At 32.3% G+C, this 20,313-nt stretch overlaps 1 protein-coding gene across 1 annotated transcript; it reads right to left on the bottom strand.

Annotated features, from left to right (window-relative positions):
- Nucleotides 1–15,245: 15,245 nt before the first annotated feature.
- Nucleotides 15,246–17,184, bottom strand: LOC143046611 (uncharacterized). Its single transcript, XM_076219754.1, has one exon. The coding sequence runs from the start codon at nt 17,145–17,147 to the stop codon at nt 15,249–15,251; it is 1,899 nt and encodes a 632-aa protein (XP_076075869.1). The 5' UTR covers nt 17,148–17,184; the 3' UTR covers nt 15,246–15,248.
- Nucleotides 17,185–20,313: the final 3,129 nt, after the last annotated feature.

Consider the following 20,313-nt stretch of genomic DNA (forward strand, 5'->3'; position numbering starts at 1 on the left):
TCTAACAGCTAGATTTGTTGAGCTTCTTTTTGTCCCTTGTACTTGTTTAACAAACTGTACTGAGCTGTTTTTTTCGAAGATAGTTTTATCAATAAAATGAATAATATCTGGTGTTGAGCTATTTTTGTTAGATCGCAGTTTAGCTCTATACCATTGAATATAATTGCCCCTATAACATATTTCATTATTATATGTTAGGATAGGTTTGACCAAAGTTTCGAAAAGGTTACAAGACACTCTCCGACATGAAGTTGTCCAAAGCCTGATGAGTAAGAGCTGATACCAAATATAACTTTTCTTGTCGCGGCTTTTTGCAAGATCTGAACTACAACTATAGTTAGAGAACCGGTAGATGTTATAAGTTATAACAGTTTACAAAAGTATGAATTATTCGAAATACTGAGGATTTTCTTATCCCGGCCTAGCATAGCCATATGTGGCACAACTTTTTGGAGTTTTGGGTCCTCAATGCTCTTCAACTTTATACTTGTTTGCCTTTTTAACTATTTTGATCTGAGCGTCAATGCATAATGAGTCTTATGTAGACAAAACGTGCGTCTGGCGTATCAAATTATAAGGCCTGATACCTTTAAAAACTATGCAGTGACGCTCAGATCAAAATAGTTAAAAAGGCAAGTCGACTCGTCATTCAACTATACCAATTAATGAAAGCGTTAATTATTAAAAGATCATAACAGTCCTTTCAATCGATTTTTACAGTGTATGTTCTTAAAAAATGTTCTCTAATTCAATTCAATTAAAAGCTTTATTTATAGTCGGCATTACATATACCAAATAAACATAAGCTTGTTTTTGAGCTTTTATAACCGACAAATACATATACATTTACACAATAATCATACACAATGCTAATATTTAAACATAAGAAAACATAGAACATTGTAAATTACATTTCATGCACATGTAGGCTGAAAATTAAGGCTGATTTTGACGATTTTTTCCCTACACGATTCTATTTAGTTTTTGATTTAGATATATATTAGGCAGTGGCTATTTGACCGGCTCTGAGGCCGGCGGCCGAAGTGAATATCAGTTTTTCAAAAGTCAATAAAACCGCATATTTACCTTATCAAAAGACAGTACTTGTATAATATACCAGTAGTTTAAACATAAAAAAAAAGCTAACAATATTTGAGATGCATATACCAGTAATCGTTTAAAAACATCATTTATCAGTCACAGTGTAAATCACTATTGAGAATTTTTAATATTTTTTTTTTACACGAGAATGGTTTACTTTTACAAATTGTGACTTGGATGGAGAGCTATATCATTGGCACTCATACCACGTCTTCTTATATCTATGTAGTTGAAATTAATTTCGAAAATATAATGCTTCAAGTATGCATAAGAATAAAGTCGGTCCAATGCTACATGTATGCATAAGAATAAAACCTCTGATTTTTTAACTACACATGTAATAAAAAAACATAAGTCAAATATCTCATTGCATCATAAATTTTGTAGTTAGAAAACATATACAATTTAACATAGTCAATCACATAGCTTCAAAATTCTAATTATATAAATAGTTTAAATTAAACTTGCTTTTTAAATAATAGTCAGTTATTTGAATTGCATATAAATGTGTAAACAAAATAGTTTTTATCTTGGCTTCCACTTACCGATATAGCTAATACCAGCTTAATAACACATTTCCCATAATTCCAGCGCCAGCAACAATTTCACCATGTTGCTGGTACCGATCAAATAGCCATTTCTATAGAAATATGCTATTTTGACGGCTTCAATTGAGATATTTAAACCAAAGCCGGTCAAATATCCACTGCCTAAATATTCATTATAAAAAATCTAAGAAAGTTTGTAAGAAATCATGTGACTACTGAGATGATATGATTCCACCAAAGACTGAAAAGCTTTTTGTCGGATGTTGACATAATTGTATTTGAAGAAATGTCTCAAGAAATACTTTCTTGAGACATTGCTATAGATATAAGATAAAGTCATTCAAATGATACTGAAAAACTCAAGACATATAACAATGAAAAATTTTAAGATAAACTGTAACACAAATTAGTCTTTTTTTACGGCCACATTTTGAAAATACAAACTGGGAGACATGAACGAAAACTTATTTATTGTATATTCTCTCATTAAGACGATTTAAAAAACAAAAAGAGATAGGAAACTGTTTTGTGCTCTTATCGATTTCGCTAAAACTTTTGATACCGTTTGGAGAAATGGCCTGTGGAAAAAAATAATATTAAATGATATAAATGGTAAAATTTATAATGTTATTTTTAACATGTATAGTAGTATTAAATCTCGTATTTCATTTAATGGTGAAACTACCGAATACTTTCCATGTAATATTGGTGTTAGACAAGGAGAAAATTTATCTCCTCTTCTTTTTTCTTTGTATCTGAATGACTTGGACGATTTTTTTGATAGAAATGATGCAATAAAATTAAACACAGTGACAAATGAATATTAACTTGCAACTTTATGTACTAATTTATGCAGATGATACTGTTTTATTTTCTGAAACTGCACAAGATTTATATATGATTACTTTTGTTGCAGAAAGCTCGACATATGGATAGTTATCCGGCGGCGGCGGCGGCGGCGGCGGCGTTAGCTTACTTCTTAAAAGCTTTATATTTAAGAAGATGGAAGACATGGAAGCTTCATACTTTGTATATGAGATGCCTTATGTTGCCAAGATTCCGTCAGTCACATGTTTAATGTCCTTGGCCTCATTTTCATGGTTCAGTGACTACTAAAAGTTAAGATTTTTTGTAATGTGAAATTCTCTCTTATTGTAAGTAATATGATAACTATATTTGGTATGTGCGTACCTTGAAAGGTCCTCATGCCCGTCATACAGTTTTCACTTGACCTCGACCTCATTTCATGGATCAGTGAACAAGGTTAAGTTTTGGTGGTCAAGTCGAATCTCAGATACTATAAGCAATTTGTCTAGTATATTCGGTGTATGGAATGATTGTAAGGTGTACATGGCTAGCTGGTATTTCTCATCTGACCTTGACCTCATTTTCATGGTTCAGTGGTCAAAGTTAAGTTTTTGAGTTTTGGTCTTTTTATCTAATACTATATGCAATAAGTCAACTATATTTGGTGTATTGAAATATTTCATAATCTATATGTCAGTCGCTCAGATTGAATTCGACCTTGACCTCATTTTCATGGTTCATTGCTCAGTGTTAAGTTTTTGTCTTTTGGTCCGTTTTTTTAAAACTTTAAGCAATATGTCAACTATATTTGTTGTATGTAGTTCACCATGATTGGAAATCTTACAAATTTTACTTCAAAAGTTTCTTAATTTGAGAAACATAAATCTAGAAAGTTTTGTTATAACAATTGTAGATTTCGTTTTAAATACAGATTTGAGTCTGTATCTAAATACAAATTTCCCGTTGACATAGTAAGAAAGAGGGACGAAAGATACCAAAGGGACAGTCAAACTCATAAATCTAAAACAAAGAAAAAGACACAAGTTAGTAAACAAATAGAGTTATCCCTCTTTGTACTGGCTTTCTACTGTCATGTATATATATATATATATATATATATATATATATATATATATATATATATATATATATATATATATATATATATATATATATATATATATATATATATATATATATATATATATATATATATATATATATATATATATATATATATATATATATATATAAGTTTTTAATCAAAAGGAGTAGGTCCGGTAAGGACCGATTTTGGCCTCAAATTTCAGGTTCATCTGACAAAAGATTTTGATGACTTTTTAAACACTTAAGTGTCTATTTTATTTGATTCTATTAGTTCGTGTGAAAGATTTTAACTGATTTTGTCATTAAAAACGACCCGAATCAAGCTCCAATATGAAAAATCTACCAAACATGCCGAAAATGCCACTTTTCAGATGGTTTTTGTCAAAAATGAAAGTGGCCGCATCCGTGTTCATCCTCAACCTTTATATATGTTATGTAATATCATCAAATACAACTAACATCTTAATATTAAGGATGAACACGAATGCGGCCACTTTCGATTTACAAGAAAACCGTCTAAAATTTAACTAAAATGTTAGAATTGTGAAGATTTCAGTGATTAAGCATGACTTAATGGTGCTAGTACCCGATATATGTGCATTGTATTGTCAAAAACAGCCCATATTAATGTAGCAGAAGCATTCTACTGTCCAATAAATAACTAAAAGTTTACATTTTAACAATTTTGTAAAACTTCTATATTTTGGGGCCAAAAAGGGGTCTTACCGGACCTAGTCCTTTTCTATATTTCGTGTTATTCATTTTTAATCCTTAACAATCAGTTTGTATGTTAAATACATTTGTAGTTCGTGTGAATATTGTATTAACTTTGTGATTTGTATTGATTTATATATGCTATGTATGGACCCTTTAATAAATACATTTAATTTTGTCTGATTTTATTTAAACCTCAACCGTATTGATCACTGATAAGAAAATACTTGTATCGATCATGGAAGTATTATATTGACAGGAACTACAACGATTTATTAGCACTTATTTATAACCTGGGGAGCTCTGTAGAAAAGATATGGAAACTGACTAATTAGTATGTTATCGTTAATAGCCCTTTGTGACCATGTGCGATGCCGCCGTCCTAAACTGACCAGACATACTTCTTATCATCACGTGGTTTTTATTGCGAAAGGTTATCTCTAATACCTGTCGGAAAACCCCTTTGTTTATTTCAATCTCGTCTGTGGTCTTTCAGAATTATTCAATTTTTCAAAACAAATCGACTGATGTACAAAACAAAAAAATCGGACGAGAACTTTGAATACTACAACGTTTTGAAATGGTGAGTGACAATATTTCATTAGTTTGTGGGGTAAGTTTAAATCGTAATTAAGGTGTGTTCCGGTTACCGCCGGTTAAAAATAAATATATTTGATAAAAATAAATACTGTGAAGTTTTGAGTAATCTATATAGTTAAGGTACTGGATAATCCTGGAAAGTAGAAATTTCCAGTTTAAAATACGAAAATTAATCGAACAAGTACCAACATAAACAAAATACAGCAGAAGAAAACAGAGATCTCACTTCGTTGTGTAGCTATTTATATAATGTTGGTTAATATCTTTTTAATTGTGAATATAAAAACTTCATGTCTACCCGCAATTGAAAGACCTTTCCGATCATATAAAGCCATGGTCAGTATTTTATCATTTGAACATGTATGACTATATATATGCCAATACTAGCCAAGATTTAAAAAAAGTCTTATGACCCGAAGTTGTTTTCTCACAAGGACAAATCTTAAAGTTATCAACTTCTACTGTAAATCTAATACTTTATATATTCACTTAAAAAACAAGGTTTAATGTCTATATCAAACACGTAAACTGAAACTGTTTTACAGTGCACTTAACATATACATGTCCATGAAATCAGAATTCAGGGATGTATATTTGGCAGTCAGGATATTTCATATATAATTATATACGTAAAGCCTTATTTAACATGGTGTTATACCAACCCTGGATTTGGAGTAAGTCTTATAATTGCTCTATAATCAAATTGTCTTTTTTTAAATCTTGATTAAATCCCCTCAATTTTCAATATGTACAGTCCCGAATATGAATGAAATACATGCCACTGGACGTAAGACAAATAACTTTCAATCACAACTTATGATGTGCTTTTTCTACCCTTCAACCCTTTAAAACAAATCCAATATAGTCTTTTTTGTCAACAGATATGGTAAATAATGGACCCAGACTATAACTGTCGTTTATGTGGAACTACAGACTCACCACCTACCATACGAAAAATCAAAATATGCTAGAGACATAAAACTCTCACTAAACAAATTATGGTCAATTTATAAAACTATTCACAGCATATCCAATCCAAAGGTCCATCGCTGCCAATTTGCAATCCAACACATTGTATGTGATAAAATTTTATTTTGCACTCTTTGCTTTTACATTCGATAAGATGTGACGAATCATCCGATTTACAGGAACAATATATCTCACTTTCAAAATGTGAGGAAAAAAAATCATCGGGTATATTATTTGTCTCAAATTCATCCATTGTCAAAGTGTTTCTTTGGAATTAATGATTGTATGTCTCGTTCACATTCATCTATACACGTGTGTATAAACTGTTTCCTTAGGATTTATGACAACATCCGCTTTCTTCGTGTATTGCCGTACCCCGGAAACAACCGACACATGACTTTATCGCAATGTGCCACACGCTGGTGTATTAATATAGTGCCATGTTTCAAGTTAATTAACATGTCATTAAATGGTACGCGGCATCGCAGATGAACCGTTTGAAGTCGGGTCGTAGTAGTTCCTGTCAATATAATACTTCCATGTATCGATTTAGAAGATCCAACAAGCCACAGATATCCACATTCATCTACTATCGTGTCAGTGGTATTAGAAATACCTTCATTTTCACTCAACAAATTTTGCTGAAAAACGCCATTTTCTGATAACATATAGACAAAACCATTTTTGCCATCTGCCAGAAAAACATTTCCATAATTGTCCGTAGCGATAGCTTTAAATTCCGCTCCTGATTTATTAAAAGAATTAGGAACTTTAAAGTGTTCATCAGTAAAAAGAACGACATCCTCGCAGAATGAAATTACAAAATTCAAGTTTTTAGTTTTCTTCACAGCTACAGCTTTGACTTGGTAACTGTACCTCTTTTTGTGCATTTTTAAAAAAAAATCTTCAATCTCAAATTTATTTTGGACATTTCTAGGGTCTGACAACTCATAAAATCTTGCCTCTTTATCATTATACACAAGTAAGTTGCCATTGCGAACAACACAACAGAACAATTCATTTGTAAATGGATGTTCGTAATATTGGTTATGCTTGGTGTTTTCTCTCTTTAAACATCCAGATTTCCTTATAATACGTTTTACGTTCGACATATTAGATTTATCATTTCTTTTCTCTGATATACCTTTGCAGGTAAGCATTCTAATACCGGTATCGGTTAACACCCAGGCATTGTCATTTTCTGCTGGAACAATGTCTTTGATATCGGTCTCAAGGACGAACTCAGATAATTTCTCTGCTTTATGCACTGTTAATTGATCTAGTTCAGGCAACGGTAACTGTGGGTACGTTTGCTTTGTTTCATTTTTCTTTGCTCTAGCAGTAAACTTCCCAAATATATTTTCTATAACATCTTTAGCGACATCTTTAATTTCAAAATTCAAATTGTGAATAGAAGGAAAGATGCTAACAGATTTACACAATTCGTTATCAAGACGTTTCCCAATGTGCGAAAACTCTTCACGGAAGTGTGTATATGGCAATTTATCAATAAAATCCTCTGTTATCGTGGCAAGTCCCGTTAATGACATTATTGCAGTTTCGATTTCATTCAGGTATTTGTCAAGTTCGTTTATGTCTTTCATCTTTATATCATCGATAGTATATAAGTTTTAATTTGTTAGTTCATCGACAGTACTACAAAACCGATCTTTCAAATATTTGGCATGTTCTTTTACATCTCGTTTCATCATACCACAGTGCTTGTCATAATTATTTTCCTTTAATCTTACCATATCAGCAGTATTTTGTAGAAACGAAATTCTGGCTTTGAAGCTAGCGATTCTGACTAACAAATTTTCCTTTTTGCTTTGAAGTAACAAATATAAGTTTTCAACTTGATGGCGCCGATGATATCCTTCTGAACACTCGATGCAAAATAAACAATTACATGGTTTACAGAAAAAGATAAATTCCTTGCCATGGTCTTTGCATTTTTGTTTATCATTCGCACCAGACTGATCTTCTTCCTCTGATTTATTTTTTTGCAGAGGTTCAATTGTATGATTCTTCGATGCTTTCAATTTTCCATGGTAATTTTGACAATTACTGCACATATTGATTTTGCATTCCAAACAAGTCGCCATTGCAATATTTTGTTCATAACATAACTCGCATGAATCCATAATTGCATTTGGTTCCGTCGCATAATCTAATTTATGAGGATAAGGTTTGATACCACTAACTCCATTATCCGGTAAAGATATATTTGTTTTACATAACGGACAAACTATTTTACTATCTCTCACATGTAGTTTCTGAAGGCATGGTGAGCAGAAAGTATGATAACAGTCTAAAAGTTTAGGTTCTATAAAACAAGACTGACATATTCCGGACTTTGAATTACAACCTTCTGCCATTCTTGATATTGTGCGGTTCGTTGGACAGACCAGGAAGCTATTTAAGCTGATGCTTTGAATAGAAATCAATGCATAGCAACATCCACGCATATTAATTATAAATGTTGAATACGTAATATAACTATATATTTACAAAAAATATAGAAATAAAATGCTTAAAACGATAATTATATTACGTATTCAACATGTATAATTAATATGCATGGCTTAGCAACAGCCATGGATATTAATTATAAATGTTGAATACGTAATATAATTATCGTTTTAAGCATTTTATTTCTATTTGTTTTGTAAATATATAGTTAAATGTCTACTTATTAATCTAGCACTGTCTTTGTTTACATCATCTGTTTGTTAAAGTACAGATCTGACATATTGACATTTTCTTAACAATATTTATTTACCATGAGGTACGACTGATAGAAATATAAAAAAACAACAAACGAAATGCATGTTTCTTTCTTTGGTTCAGCTCATAAAAAAAATAAGAAATTAAGAAAATAAGATTTGTAGCTTGTGCTTGAACTTGATGAACTCGTTTATCAAATTTAGGATTGAGTAGACGTCTTTTTTTAATTTTTTTTTTTTATCTCAATTGCATGTAGCATACTGATGTCATCACCTATGTATTCCCATTTTTACGAATTGATTTTGTTCTCTCAATGTGCGATACTTGCATGAGATAACATTCAGATAAAACAATTCTTACGAATTACCAAAAAAAAAAAAAAAATCGTCAGCCCCTTTACGTTATAAACTTCTGTAGAAAACATTAAGATAATGGATGAGCACGAGTATTTGAGACGGGTCAGCTTTATTTTACATTGGCTAGAGGTATAGGGGTAGGTTGAGATCTCCCAACCGCATATTTGCGCCTGTCCCAATTCAGGAGCCTCTGTTCTTTGTTAGTCTTGTATGTTTTTTTTTAGTTCATGTATATGTTTTAGAGTTTAGTGTGACGTCCCTTTTCACTGATTGGTACACAATTTCATTTAGGAGCCAGCTGAGGACCACCGCCGTTTGCGGGATAATCTCGCTGCGTTCAAGACTAATTGATTGCCTTCGGCTGTTGAGGCTTGTTTAGGGGGGGGGGGTATCAATATCCCATATCCCATTAAGTTTTTATCCCAATATCCCGTATCCCTATAATGTTTACCCCTAATATCCCAATAATTATTTTTTACAAATATCCCATATCCCTAAAACTATCTTAGAACCTTGTATAACAATCTCTTTTATGTGATATTAAACGATAAATTTAGTGTATTAAAGGGGTCTTATTTCAGACTTTTTTTTTGTTAATTGTTCAAACCGTGATGCATATGACTGTAAAATATAATTTTGATAGCATTCTTCTTTCATTGATAAGAAACTTCATCCTACACGTTAACCTATGTTGGAAAGAACAGAAGGACGCAACCCTGTCTATTGTCCAAGATTGCTCTGACATCCAACGGCTGTTTTGCCAGACAAGCTGAGACTGTGGGACGTCAGAGCACGTCCATATCAAAAAGTGGATATTTAGCATGCAAGTTCAATAACTCAAAATTTAACACAAGAAAGCTTTCTGCTAATGTACCTACATTACACTTAACTGTTGCAATATTTTTACAGCAGGCAAAATTTTGCACAGCCCTTGTTTTGCAAAGAAATAACACATCATTTGACTCTGTGATCTTGAACTTTATGAATTACATAGATCCCAATATTTTTGTTACTTTTTTTTAATTTCCTTCCTCACAACACCAGTAATAGAAAGAAAATATATTAATTTACATTGATTATTTAGTAATTATTCGTTATTAACATAGTTTATACAGCGAAATATCTACTTTTTGATATGGGACGTGCTCTGACGTCCCTCGGCCCAGCTTGTCTGGCAAAACAGCCGTTGCACATCAGAACAATCTGTAAAACGTGGAGACCTCTGAAGATCCTCGCCACGCCACGTAAAAAAATAAGAGGTAAAACACTATAAATTTCCTGTAATCATATAAAGCATCAAAACAAAGAAAACATTGACAACAATAAGGCTTAACTCATCAGATGGATACATCTAACAAAAATCTATGATTATTTCAAGAAAATTATCAATACATATGAGCATATAATATAAAAAAAAGATGTGGATGATTGCCAATGAGACAACTCTTCACAAGAGACCACGTGACACAGAAATTAACAATTATAGGTCACCGCACGACCTTCAACAATGAGCAAAGCCCATACCTCATAGTTAGCTATAAAAAGACCTGAAATGACAAATGTAGAACAATTCAAACGAGAAAACTAACGGCCTAATTTATGTATAAAATTAATGAACAAAAACAAATATGTAACACAGCAACAAACGACAACCACTGAGTTAAAGACTTCTGACTTTGGACAGGCACATACATACAGAATGTGGCGAGGCTAAACATGTTAGCGGGATCCCAACCCTCCCCTTAACCTGGGACAGTGGTGCAACATAAGAACGAACTATACAAATCAGTTGAAAAAGGCTTAACTCATCGGTCAACGGAAAAAAAGTCACAGGAAAAAAAGTCTCAAGAAAAAAGTCACAGGAAAAAAAGTCACAATTAATAAAATTATTTGAAAGAAGTATATAAAATGTTTTTAAGAAGTATGTTGGAATGCACATGACAAAAGTGATTTTGTATATCAGCTGTATGAAATAAATAATTAAAAAAATTGCAGTTTTGTTAAATAAAAATAATACTTCTTGTAAAAGTGTATCAGATCAATTATTTTTAAATAAAAGCTTTTAAAATTTATATAGGTAAAGCGCACATCGATATTAACAGATTTCGTTTTATTTATGGGTTAATAAAATAAAAAAATATATTCTTTTCATCATTTAAAAAAAAAAATAAATACACTAAAAAAAATTATAATAGTAAAAGTGTAATAATTTATGTTCTCTTTTTCAAAACAAACTCTTAAACAAACAGGATAAGCCATTTGTTTCCTTTTCATTCATGATAAGCCCTAGTTGTTTTTCATGGGTAGGGCTTCCTTCCAAAAGAGGAAGTGAAAGGTCTACAAAAAAGGGAAAGGTGCCACAAGAAGCCACTAATTAATCTCAACAGTCACTGTCAATAAATGTTGTAATTACATAATTATTGTTAATGGGGATGCTTTGTTTGTTTAACATGTAATTGAAGGATTCTCATGATATTGGCAAAAACACAGCTATAGAAAAACAAAAATCACAATAACATGTGGTCAAACCATATCATAGACTTTCTAACTTTGACTCAAATTAAAGAAAATGTATGACTTCATTTACTTTTCTATATAAGAAAAAAATAATTTCAAGTGTTATTAAATCAAATATGGAAGTCATCAAGAGCAACAAAGGCGGGTCCAAACTTTGCTACCAGGGGTACATGTACACCAAGCATACTACCAGAAAGACAGTACAGTGGTGGAAATGTGTGAAGCGATCCAGCACTGCATGTAAAGGGTCCATTACAACTTCTCTGCAGAATGAAATCCAACTCCTGGCCAGCCACACAACCATGATCCAAGTGATATTAGCATAAAGTACACTAAGTCCAGGTACGCAATGAAAGAACAGGCTGCTCCCACCAGAGACAAACCAAGCCAGATCTTCGCCCAGGTCGTTTCAACATGTGAAGATGATGTGCAAGCAATGATGCCCAGAGAAGAGAATTGTAAACGCACCATGCGCTACCAGCGTCCAGCATCATCTGTTCCCCAGAGCTTTGCAGATGTCACACTGCCAACAGAATTCACCATTACAACCAAAAACCAACAGTTCCTACTGTATGACAATGGACAGAATGCTGAGAACAGAATGTTGGTCTTTTGTAGTTCTGACAGTTTAAGACGTCTAGCTGAAGCCCATACCCTTTTTATGGATGGTACTTTCTCTGTAGCTCCACATCCTTTTAAACAGCTGTACACCATCCGAGTACCTTTTAAAGATGTTACAGTCACCACAGTGTATGCTTTCTTGCCGAACAAGAATCAAGATACATACAGAGAGTTATTTCAGTCATTGGTCGACAAATGCCAAGCCAGCCACCTACCGTTAAATGTTCAGACTGTGGTAACAGACTTCGAAGATGGCGTTCTACGTGCAGTGTCGGCAGTATTTGACCGCCATATCAACAACCAGGGATGTTTCTATCATCTTACCCAAGCAACTTGGAGAAAGATACAGAGCCTTGGTTTGGTTCCCCACTACAAGATGAGCGATGACTTCCGCCTGTTCTGTGGTATGATCAACTTAGTAGGTTATGCCCACCCATCAATATGGAGAGTAGTAGAATGGTGCCAGAAAGAAGAAGCTACAGTGAGAACCTTGATACAACAAGACGCTGTAGGCACCCCGCCAGTTAAACGGGTCCAACAACGTTATGTCCAACTTCAACTAAGACTTCAAAACTTGTGCAGAGACTTGACATCAGGCAACAAGACCATTGCAGAATTTCTCAGGGGTGTTGGTTGGAACATAAGACTTAACCATTAGTTGTCGTCTTTGCCATATATCAAGTGAACTTTAAGTAAAACTATGTGCATCACTTGTTCATTATCTGTTGTTCATTGATAAAGACATTTATTTGTGCTTGATTATTTATTATGTTGCTGTTATTGACTTATATTATTATGATGTATACATTAAATCTACATTACTACGTCTTCAATTCGTTTTGCTTAATTTATTTCTTTAACACAATATCAACAGGTCATACATAAAAAAAAAGATATGAAACAAAAAGAACTTCAACATGTATCAGTACACGATCTTGTACAGGTGACCTATATTTGTTAATTTCTTGGTCATTTTGGTCTCTTGTGGACAGTTGGGTACCACATCTTCTCTTTTAATATATCAATACACGAGCTTGTACAGGTTTTCTTTTGCTTTGCGATTTTAAGTGTAATTTCCAAAGCAAAAGAGCATAAGACTTGTAGAAAAATACGTTTAGCTGTCTATAACTAGCATCATTCAAGAAAGATATGAAACAAAACTTATTACAACAAAACATTGTATCAGTTCACGAGCTTGTACCGGTTTTCTTTTGCTTTTGTAGAAACATATGCTAAGCTGTCTAATTTGCTTCTAATGTAAAAACACATGAAACAAAAATAATTACAACAAAACATGTATCAGTAACATTACAAAAAAAATCCTTTGAATGACATTGAAGACCTGTTGGTGAACGTCTGCTGTTGTCTGTTCTATGGTCGGGTTGTTGTCTCTTTGGCACATTCCCTATTTACATTCTAAATTTTATAATAAAACAAAGGATATGGGGTACAAAAAACACAAAACCATACTTGCACATGAACAGCAGAAAAAAAACCACACACAGACAAAAGTCATTACCAATATATAAGTGCAGATCATATGACAGTTTTCATACAAAATATAAATTGTGACTTTTTTTCCTGTGACTTTTTTTCCGTGACTTTTTTTCCTGTGACTTTTTTTCCTACATTCAACTCATCAGATGGATACAAATAGAAATACATCTAACAAAAACAGAGAGTGGACGTGACCGAGTACTTGTACATCCCATCAACAAAAAGACACTAAGTACAGACCTGAGAGTACTTGCAGTTACTGACAGCTATCTCAAAGCCAATTACAAGTAATAAAAAGTAATGCATCTGAGACTAAATTATCAATCATTACACATCCAACATCCAATGGCACGGTAAACAACATCTCCGTAAAAATGAGGATATGCTACCGTTTGAAATAAAAAAATTTACAGGTAGAACCAAACTTCAAAACCAAATCTAGAATTTAGTAAAGATTTTAAGTGATTTGTGGTAACTAAATCCCTGACTTAATATTATTTACCAGTAATACATAGATTCCGTTCATTAAAATCCAAAACGTTACAACAGACACGGGCATAGCGGAGGTGTTGTGATATACAAACACTGTAAGATAGTGCCAAAGGAACATCACCATCCAAAAAAGGAAAATTAACAATAAGGAACGAAGTATGGAAAGCAAAACAAATACTTTTAAAATTATCAGTACACATGAACATATAAATATCGAAAATAGATCAATACTTTTCGCTTGGGTTTGGATGACTTTTAAATAAAACGACCATTAACTCAATTAAAATCAACAAAGCACTAAAATGACCTTTAATACTAAACTTTTTGGGGCAATTTTATCAAGTGAGATGTAAATATTTCTGTACAATTCAATTTATTTTTTTTTATGTTAAAAATTCAATATCCTTATAAATGCATCAATATCCCATATCCCATTTACTTTTAGGACAAATATCCCGTATCCCTAAAATTAAAATGGCAAATATCCCGTATCCCAATATACCCTATACAAGCCTCGCTGTTGTCTGCTCTTTGGTCGGGTTGTTGTCTCTTTTAAAATTCCCATTTCCATTCTCAATTTTGTTTTATTTTTCACATTCGTTATAGTATGGGGTACATATATTTTTGACTACTCGTTTGTGATTTGGATTCTATATTTTCGGTACATTTCACCTATGTCTTATTTTGTGTATAGTCAAGTTAATTTACATTTTCCAATGAAAAAGTATTGTGTTAGTTCAAATTATTATGACGTGCATATCATTAGTTTGGAATAACCGTTTCAATTTAATTGTATAATTTTCAAGATTACATTGGTTAATTTGTTGATTGCTGAGTCCAGTGGCAAATATTTCATGCATTCAAAAATACATATACGCTACAAAATTACGTCATGTTCTGTAGGTTGATCCATTAACATGATTAATTTGAATTGCAGTTTGTGGTGTCCTGTGCTGTCATTTATTCATCGTTATATTGTGGATTACTTCCCGAACAGGACATGATAACAAGATAAAAACGAAATTATCAATCAGTATTTAATGAACATATATATAGAAAGATAGAAACAGATTGATTGATTTTTAACAAGGATTCGTTCTGTTGGAGTGAGAGAAAATTAATTTAGATTTTTGGTACACTAAAAAAAAATTGATTTAATGATAAAAAAAAAATTAATTTATTTGCGCATTATTTATTGATACGAAAACACTTTAATACATTTCGATGCTTCAACAATCCACAAATAGCCACATTCATCTACTATCATGTTGGTTGGTGCATATACACCGTAGCTTTTGTTCAACAACGTTTGTTGAATAACGCCATTTTCAGATAATAAATATATGATATCACTGAAGTAGTCTGCCACGAAAACATTTCCATAATTATCTGTGGCTATTGCTTTTAATTGCGCATAGAGCTTTTGAAAAGACCCGACAACTATGAAAGAGTTATCAGTGAAAACAACGATATCTTTGCAGAACGATATGACGAAATTCAAATTTTTCGATTGCTTCATAATTATATGCTCGCCAGTAAATGCGATATCTTGGGGTAATTTATTTTCTGTATCTTGAATTTTAAATCTTTCCTGAACCTGAAAGCATTCCAGCCCTGGTTCGAGTAACCCGTAAAACAATTTATCAGATGGATTGTACACTATCAACTTATTATTTCTAAGTACGCAACAATGCAATCCATTTTTAAACTGAACTTTGAAGCACATATAATATTTTTCTTCTTTTTTTATTACAACATTATTTCCATGACACAACAATATTCTAGAAGCAGACTTCCGCACAAAACGTTTAATTTCAGGCTGGACTTCGTAACTGTTTCCTTTCTTACCTTCACTGCTATACATACACGATAAGTTTGGAGTTAATATCCATGCATTGTTCTTATCAGCTGGCACAATGTCGAGGACATTATTAACTACAAATTCGGCCACTTTTTCGGCTTTATGCGATGGAACTAGACAAAGTTCAGGTACCGGTAAATGTGGGTAAATTGGTTTTAATTCTTTCTCGTTTTCACTTGCAGTTACCTTTCCAAATATTTTTTCTATAACTGCTTCACTGACAGCATCCCATTCATGACCCAAATCGTGCATGGAAGGAAATATATTTACAGACTTACACAAGATGCTATCAAGACGTTTTCCAATTACAGGGAACTCTTCTAGGAAGTTTTTATCTGATGATTGATTAATAAAATTTTCTGTTGTCATAATAAGTCCTGATAACGACATTTTTTCTGAGTAAATTTGCTTCTTGTATTTATCAAGTTCTATCATATCTTTCTTTTTTATATCGTCAATAATGTCTAAATTTCTATTTGCAAGTTTATCAACAGTTCTACAAAACATATCTTTCAAATTTGTTGCATGTACTTTAACGTCTTGTTTCAATACGAGACAATATTTATCATAGTTATTTTCTTTCAGTTCAACCATTTCAGCAGTATTTTGCAGAAACGAAATTCTGGATTTGAAGCTGGCGATTCTGACTAACAACATTTCCTTTTTAGTTTGAAGTAACACTGATAAGTTTTTAACTTTATGGCAGGAATGAAATTCTTCAGAACAATCTATACACAATAAAGTATTACACGGTCTACAGAATAAGGTAAGTTCCTTGCAATGGTCTTTACATTTTGTCTTGACAGTTGCTTCAGCATGTTCAGTTTGATCTAATTTCTCTGATTCAATAATTTTCAACGGCTGAATCACATGATTCTTTGATGTTTTCAATTTTCCATGATAATCGCGACATTTGCTGCATAAATTAGTTTTGCAGTCCAAACATTTTGACACCGCAATATTTTGATCATCACATAAGTCGCATGCATCCATAACCTCATTGCTTACTTTCACATATTCTAATTTATATGGATAAGGTTTTAGACCACTTACTCCTTCGACTGGTAATGACATAGATGTCGTACATAAAGGACAGCTTATCTTATTGTCGTTAATATCCAGTTTCTGAAGACATGGCAAGCAGAAAGTATGATAACAATCTAAAAGTTTAGGTTCTGTGAAAACAAAAGACAAACATATTCCACATTTCCAATCACACCCCTCCGCCATGTTCGATATTGTAAAATACGTCCGACAAGGAAGTATAAGGGCTTACGTCATCATATGTTTGAAATTCAATGCCAATAACAACCATTTGAATTTGAAGTGGAACGTTGAAAACGTGATACAAGTATCGTCTTAATATATAATCAATAATAAATAAATCAATGTTGAAGTATTTTATTGCTGTTTGTTTAGTAAAATTTATTAGATCTCCTACTCGTACTTATTTTTAAAAACTTTGTCTTATCAGTACATTTGATAAAGTTTTGAGCGCAAACCACACCTGCACAGTTTTTGATATTATGTATTGATATTACTGCCCTAAATTAAAATAAAAGATAGATTGATGACTTGTCAATACGACAACTACATGTATCATGTAGTTTGAAGTCAGGAACCTGTATTTCATTGGGCTTCTAATATATTTGTTTATTTCTATTTATAGTGTTGTTTCATAAATTTAACCCTTAGTTGTCTTGTTTGAATGGTTTTACATCATTTTTGTCATGTCTTGACATTTTATAGTTAACTTCACAATATGGGTTTTGTTTATTGTCGAAGGTCCTACATTGACTTTTAGACATTGCAGTCCTACACATTTCGAGCACGATATTAGAAAGTAAAAACACAAAAAATACTGGACTCGGAGGAAAATTCAAAACAGAATGTCTATAATCAAATGACAAAATCAAAAGCTCATACACATCAAACGAATGGAATACAACTGTTATATTCAGGCATCTTCTTATGTAGAAAATGGTGGATGAAACCTTGTTTTATAGCTAGCTATTCCTTTCACATAAAATCCTGTTATATTGACAACGATGTGTGAACAAAACAAACAGACATAATAAAGTGTAAATTTTTAGACCGAGAACCAATGAGTCTGGTTAACAATTTTCCGTAGTCAACGATACTACTTCTTTTTATATTGATATACCTAAAAAGTAAAAGAATGGCTACGATCTGTTCTTCAACTTTGTACAATATTTTGCATTTAGTCTTTTTTTTATCAGTGTCACTGATGAACTTTATTTAGGTGAACCGCCCGTCTGTCGTACAAAATTATAAAACTGGTATCTCGATCGAGTTTTTGCTTATATTCTTTGGCTGTTCATGTTTCATTTCCGGCAATGTAATTATTTAATCATTTCTGTTTATTTTATATAGTGCTCTTTCTATCTATGACTGCATGCCCAATTAAAATTCAAAAACTCAGACTCCTAATATAATCAAATTTTTAAATATATCTTTTTTATTTAAATTTTAATTACAACGCACCAAACTATATAAACTAATGGTAAATAAAATATATAAAAGCTTTATTATTTGGACGGAATAAAAATCTAGGACTTGGTTTTGAAACTACTTGTACCGTGTAACATTTCGGTAAACTCAACATACTATATACACGTCATATTTGCATAACCTATGTTTAAAATAAGTTCAGAGAGGATTATGTTAGTCAATACTTCATATTAGTATTTTGTTATAACAAATAGATAAAAAAAAACAGTACAATCCTTTGGTATCTCTTACCTCTCTCTTCTACCTGTCAATCAGACAAAAATTAATCAGTAAATAGTTCTCCCCTATAGTCCGGCGGCTACAAGCATATTTCAGATGAATTGTGCTCATCCTGCTACAAGCATGAAATTTGGCATAGACCTTCCTCAATTATTACTCTTTTATTTTAGATAGGGAGGCATTTGAAAAAAATGTCTCACTTCCGGTAAAATCCAAAATGGCGGAAATCATAATATGTGAAAAGGTGTTATTAACATTCTACTAACATAATATTTGGTACCAACCTTTGTTATATACTAGTTTTGGATATATGATATAGATAAGATGTCTTCAAAAAACCCTACTTCCGGTAAAATCCAACATAGCGGATATAGTACTAGAATAAGCTTATTTTTAGGGTAATTGAAATGTGTTTTAATGTATTGCTACTATCATTACATTGTGCAGCAACCTTTCTTTTTTGCTTTTCATGGATACAATGTACAAGACATATCTCTTTAAAAACCTTAATTCCGGTATATCTAAAATGGCGGACATCATAGAAATATCAATTTTCTATTTTAATATTCAACTTTTTTCAAAATGTAAAGAAAATGTTTTTTGATGTTGTTTTTTTTGCTTGTCATTAAACTATTGGCTTATAGTTATCATCAAAACCATTAATTTTATTCTGTTGTAAATTTTTAAATAACACTTCCGGTAAAAAAAACCCAATATGTTGTAAATTTTAAAAATGAGTCCTCAATCCATATCTTTGATTTAGAGTTTTAGATAGATCGGTTAAAACAAAATAAAACTACTAAAGTACTAAAACATTTTTCAAAGTACTACTATTTGGCAACAAATACATGTTTATTCACAGTCACCACCACATGCAAACAAAGCAGTGCACGGGAGACCCGATTTTCCACATTGACAACGACCGCGACATCCTCTGTATCTGTATCTGTATGAATATATTGTCGATACCAATTCTGGCTTTCATATATCAGTTTGAGAGAGCGCCGCCGATTTATTGACGAGGCATAAGAGCAGATTTGACGCTCTCTACGCTTGATGCGTGCACTACAGTGTCGTCTAGCTGATTCGACGCGATCACTGTCTTTACAAAGAATGAGTTTGAGTATTGTGGTGTTTTCCTTAGTGGAATGTCAAAACACTTAGAGTGATTCTTAACTTGCTTTTCCACAATATTTGTTGAGTGGTATTCTTCGAACTTATTGGCAGTCATGTTTCTCTTGGGACGTGCTTTTTGAGAAATTCGTCTGATTCAATAGCGGGAATCAGCCCCTAAACCACTTTGTACATAAATAACAACTTCTAGCTTGTTCGTCTTGCAAAACTAAATGATTGGATGTAAATGTCTGTTCTAAATCTAAGTCTTAATTGAATGGTAGAGCAGTTTCTATATGTCTTTTAGTTGAGTTCGTTTTGTTTCTTAATTATCACTTATAACTGTTGATTTAGTCTTTTAGTGGAGTTCGTGTTGTTTCTTAATTATTATTTATAACTGTTGATGTAGGACATTGGTTTTGTGAGTCTTTGTTTACTCCTTGGTTTTGATTGTTATTGTCTTAGTTAATTCTCATATCAGCGCATGCCTATAAATCTCTTGTTTTCATAATCTTACAAAACCAAATAAAAA

This window comes from Mytilus galloprovincialis, chromosome 9 (genome assembly GCF_965363235.1).
Source record: "Mytilus galloprovincialis chromosome 9, xbMytGall1.hap1.1, whole genome shotgun sequence".
Lineage (NCBI taxonomy): Eukaryota > Metazoa > Mollusca > Bivalvia > Mytilida > Mytilidae > Mytilus > Mytilus galloprovincialis.

Excerpts from the sequence above, each read along its gene's own strand:
- LOC143046611 (XM_076219754.1), bottom strand. The coding sequence starts at position 17,147 with ATGGCGGAGGGGTGTGATTGGAAATGTGGAATATGTTTGTCTTTTGTT.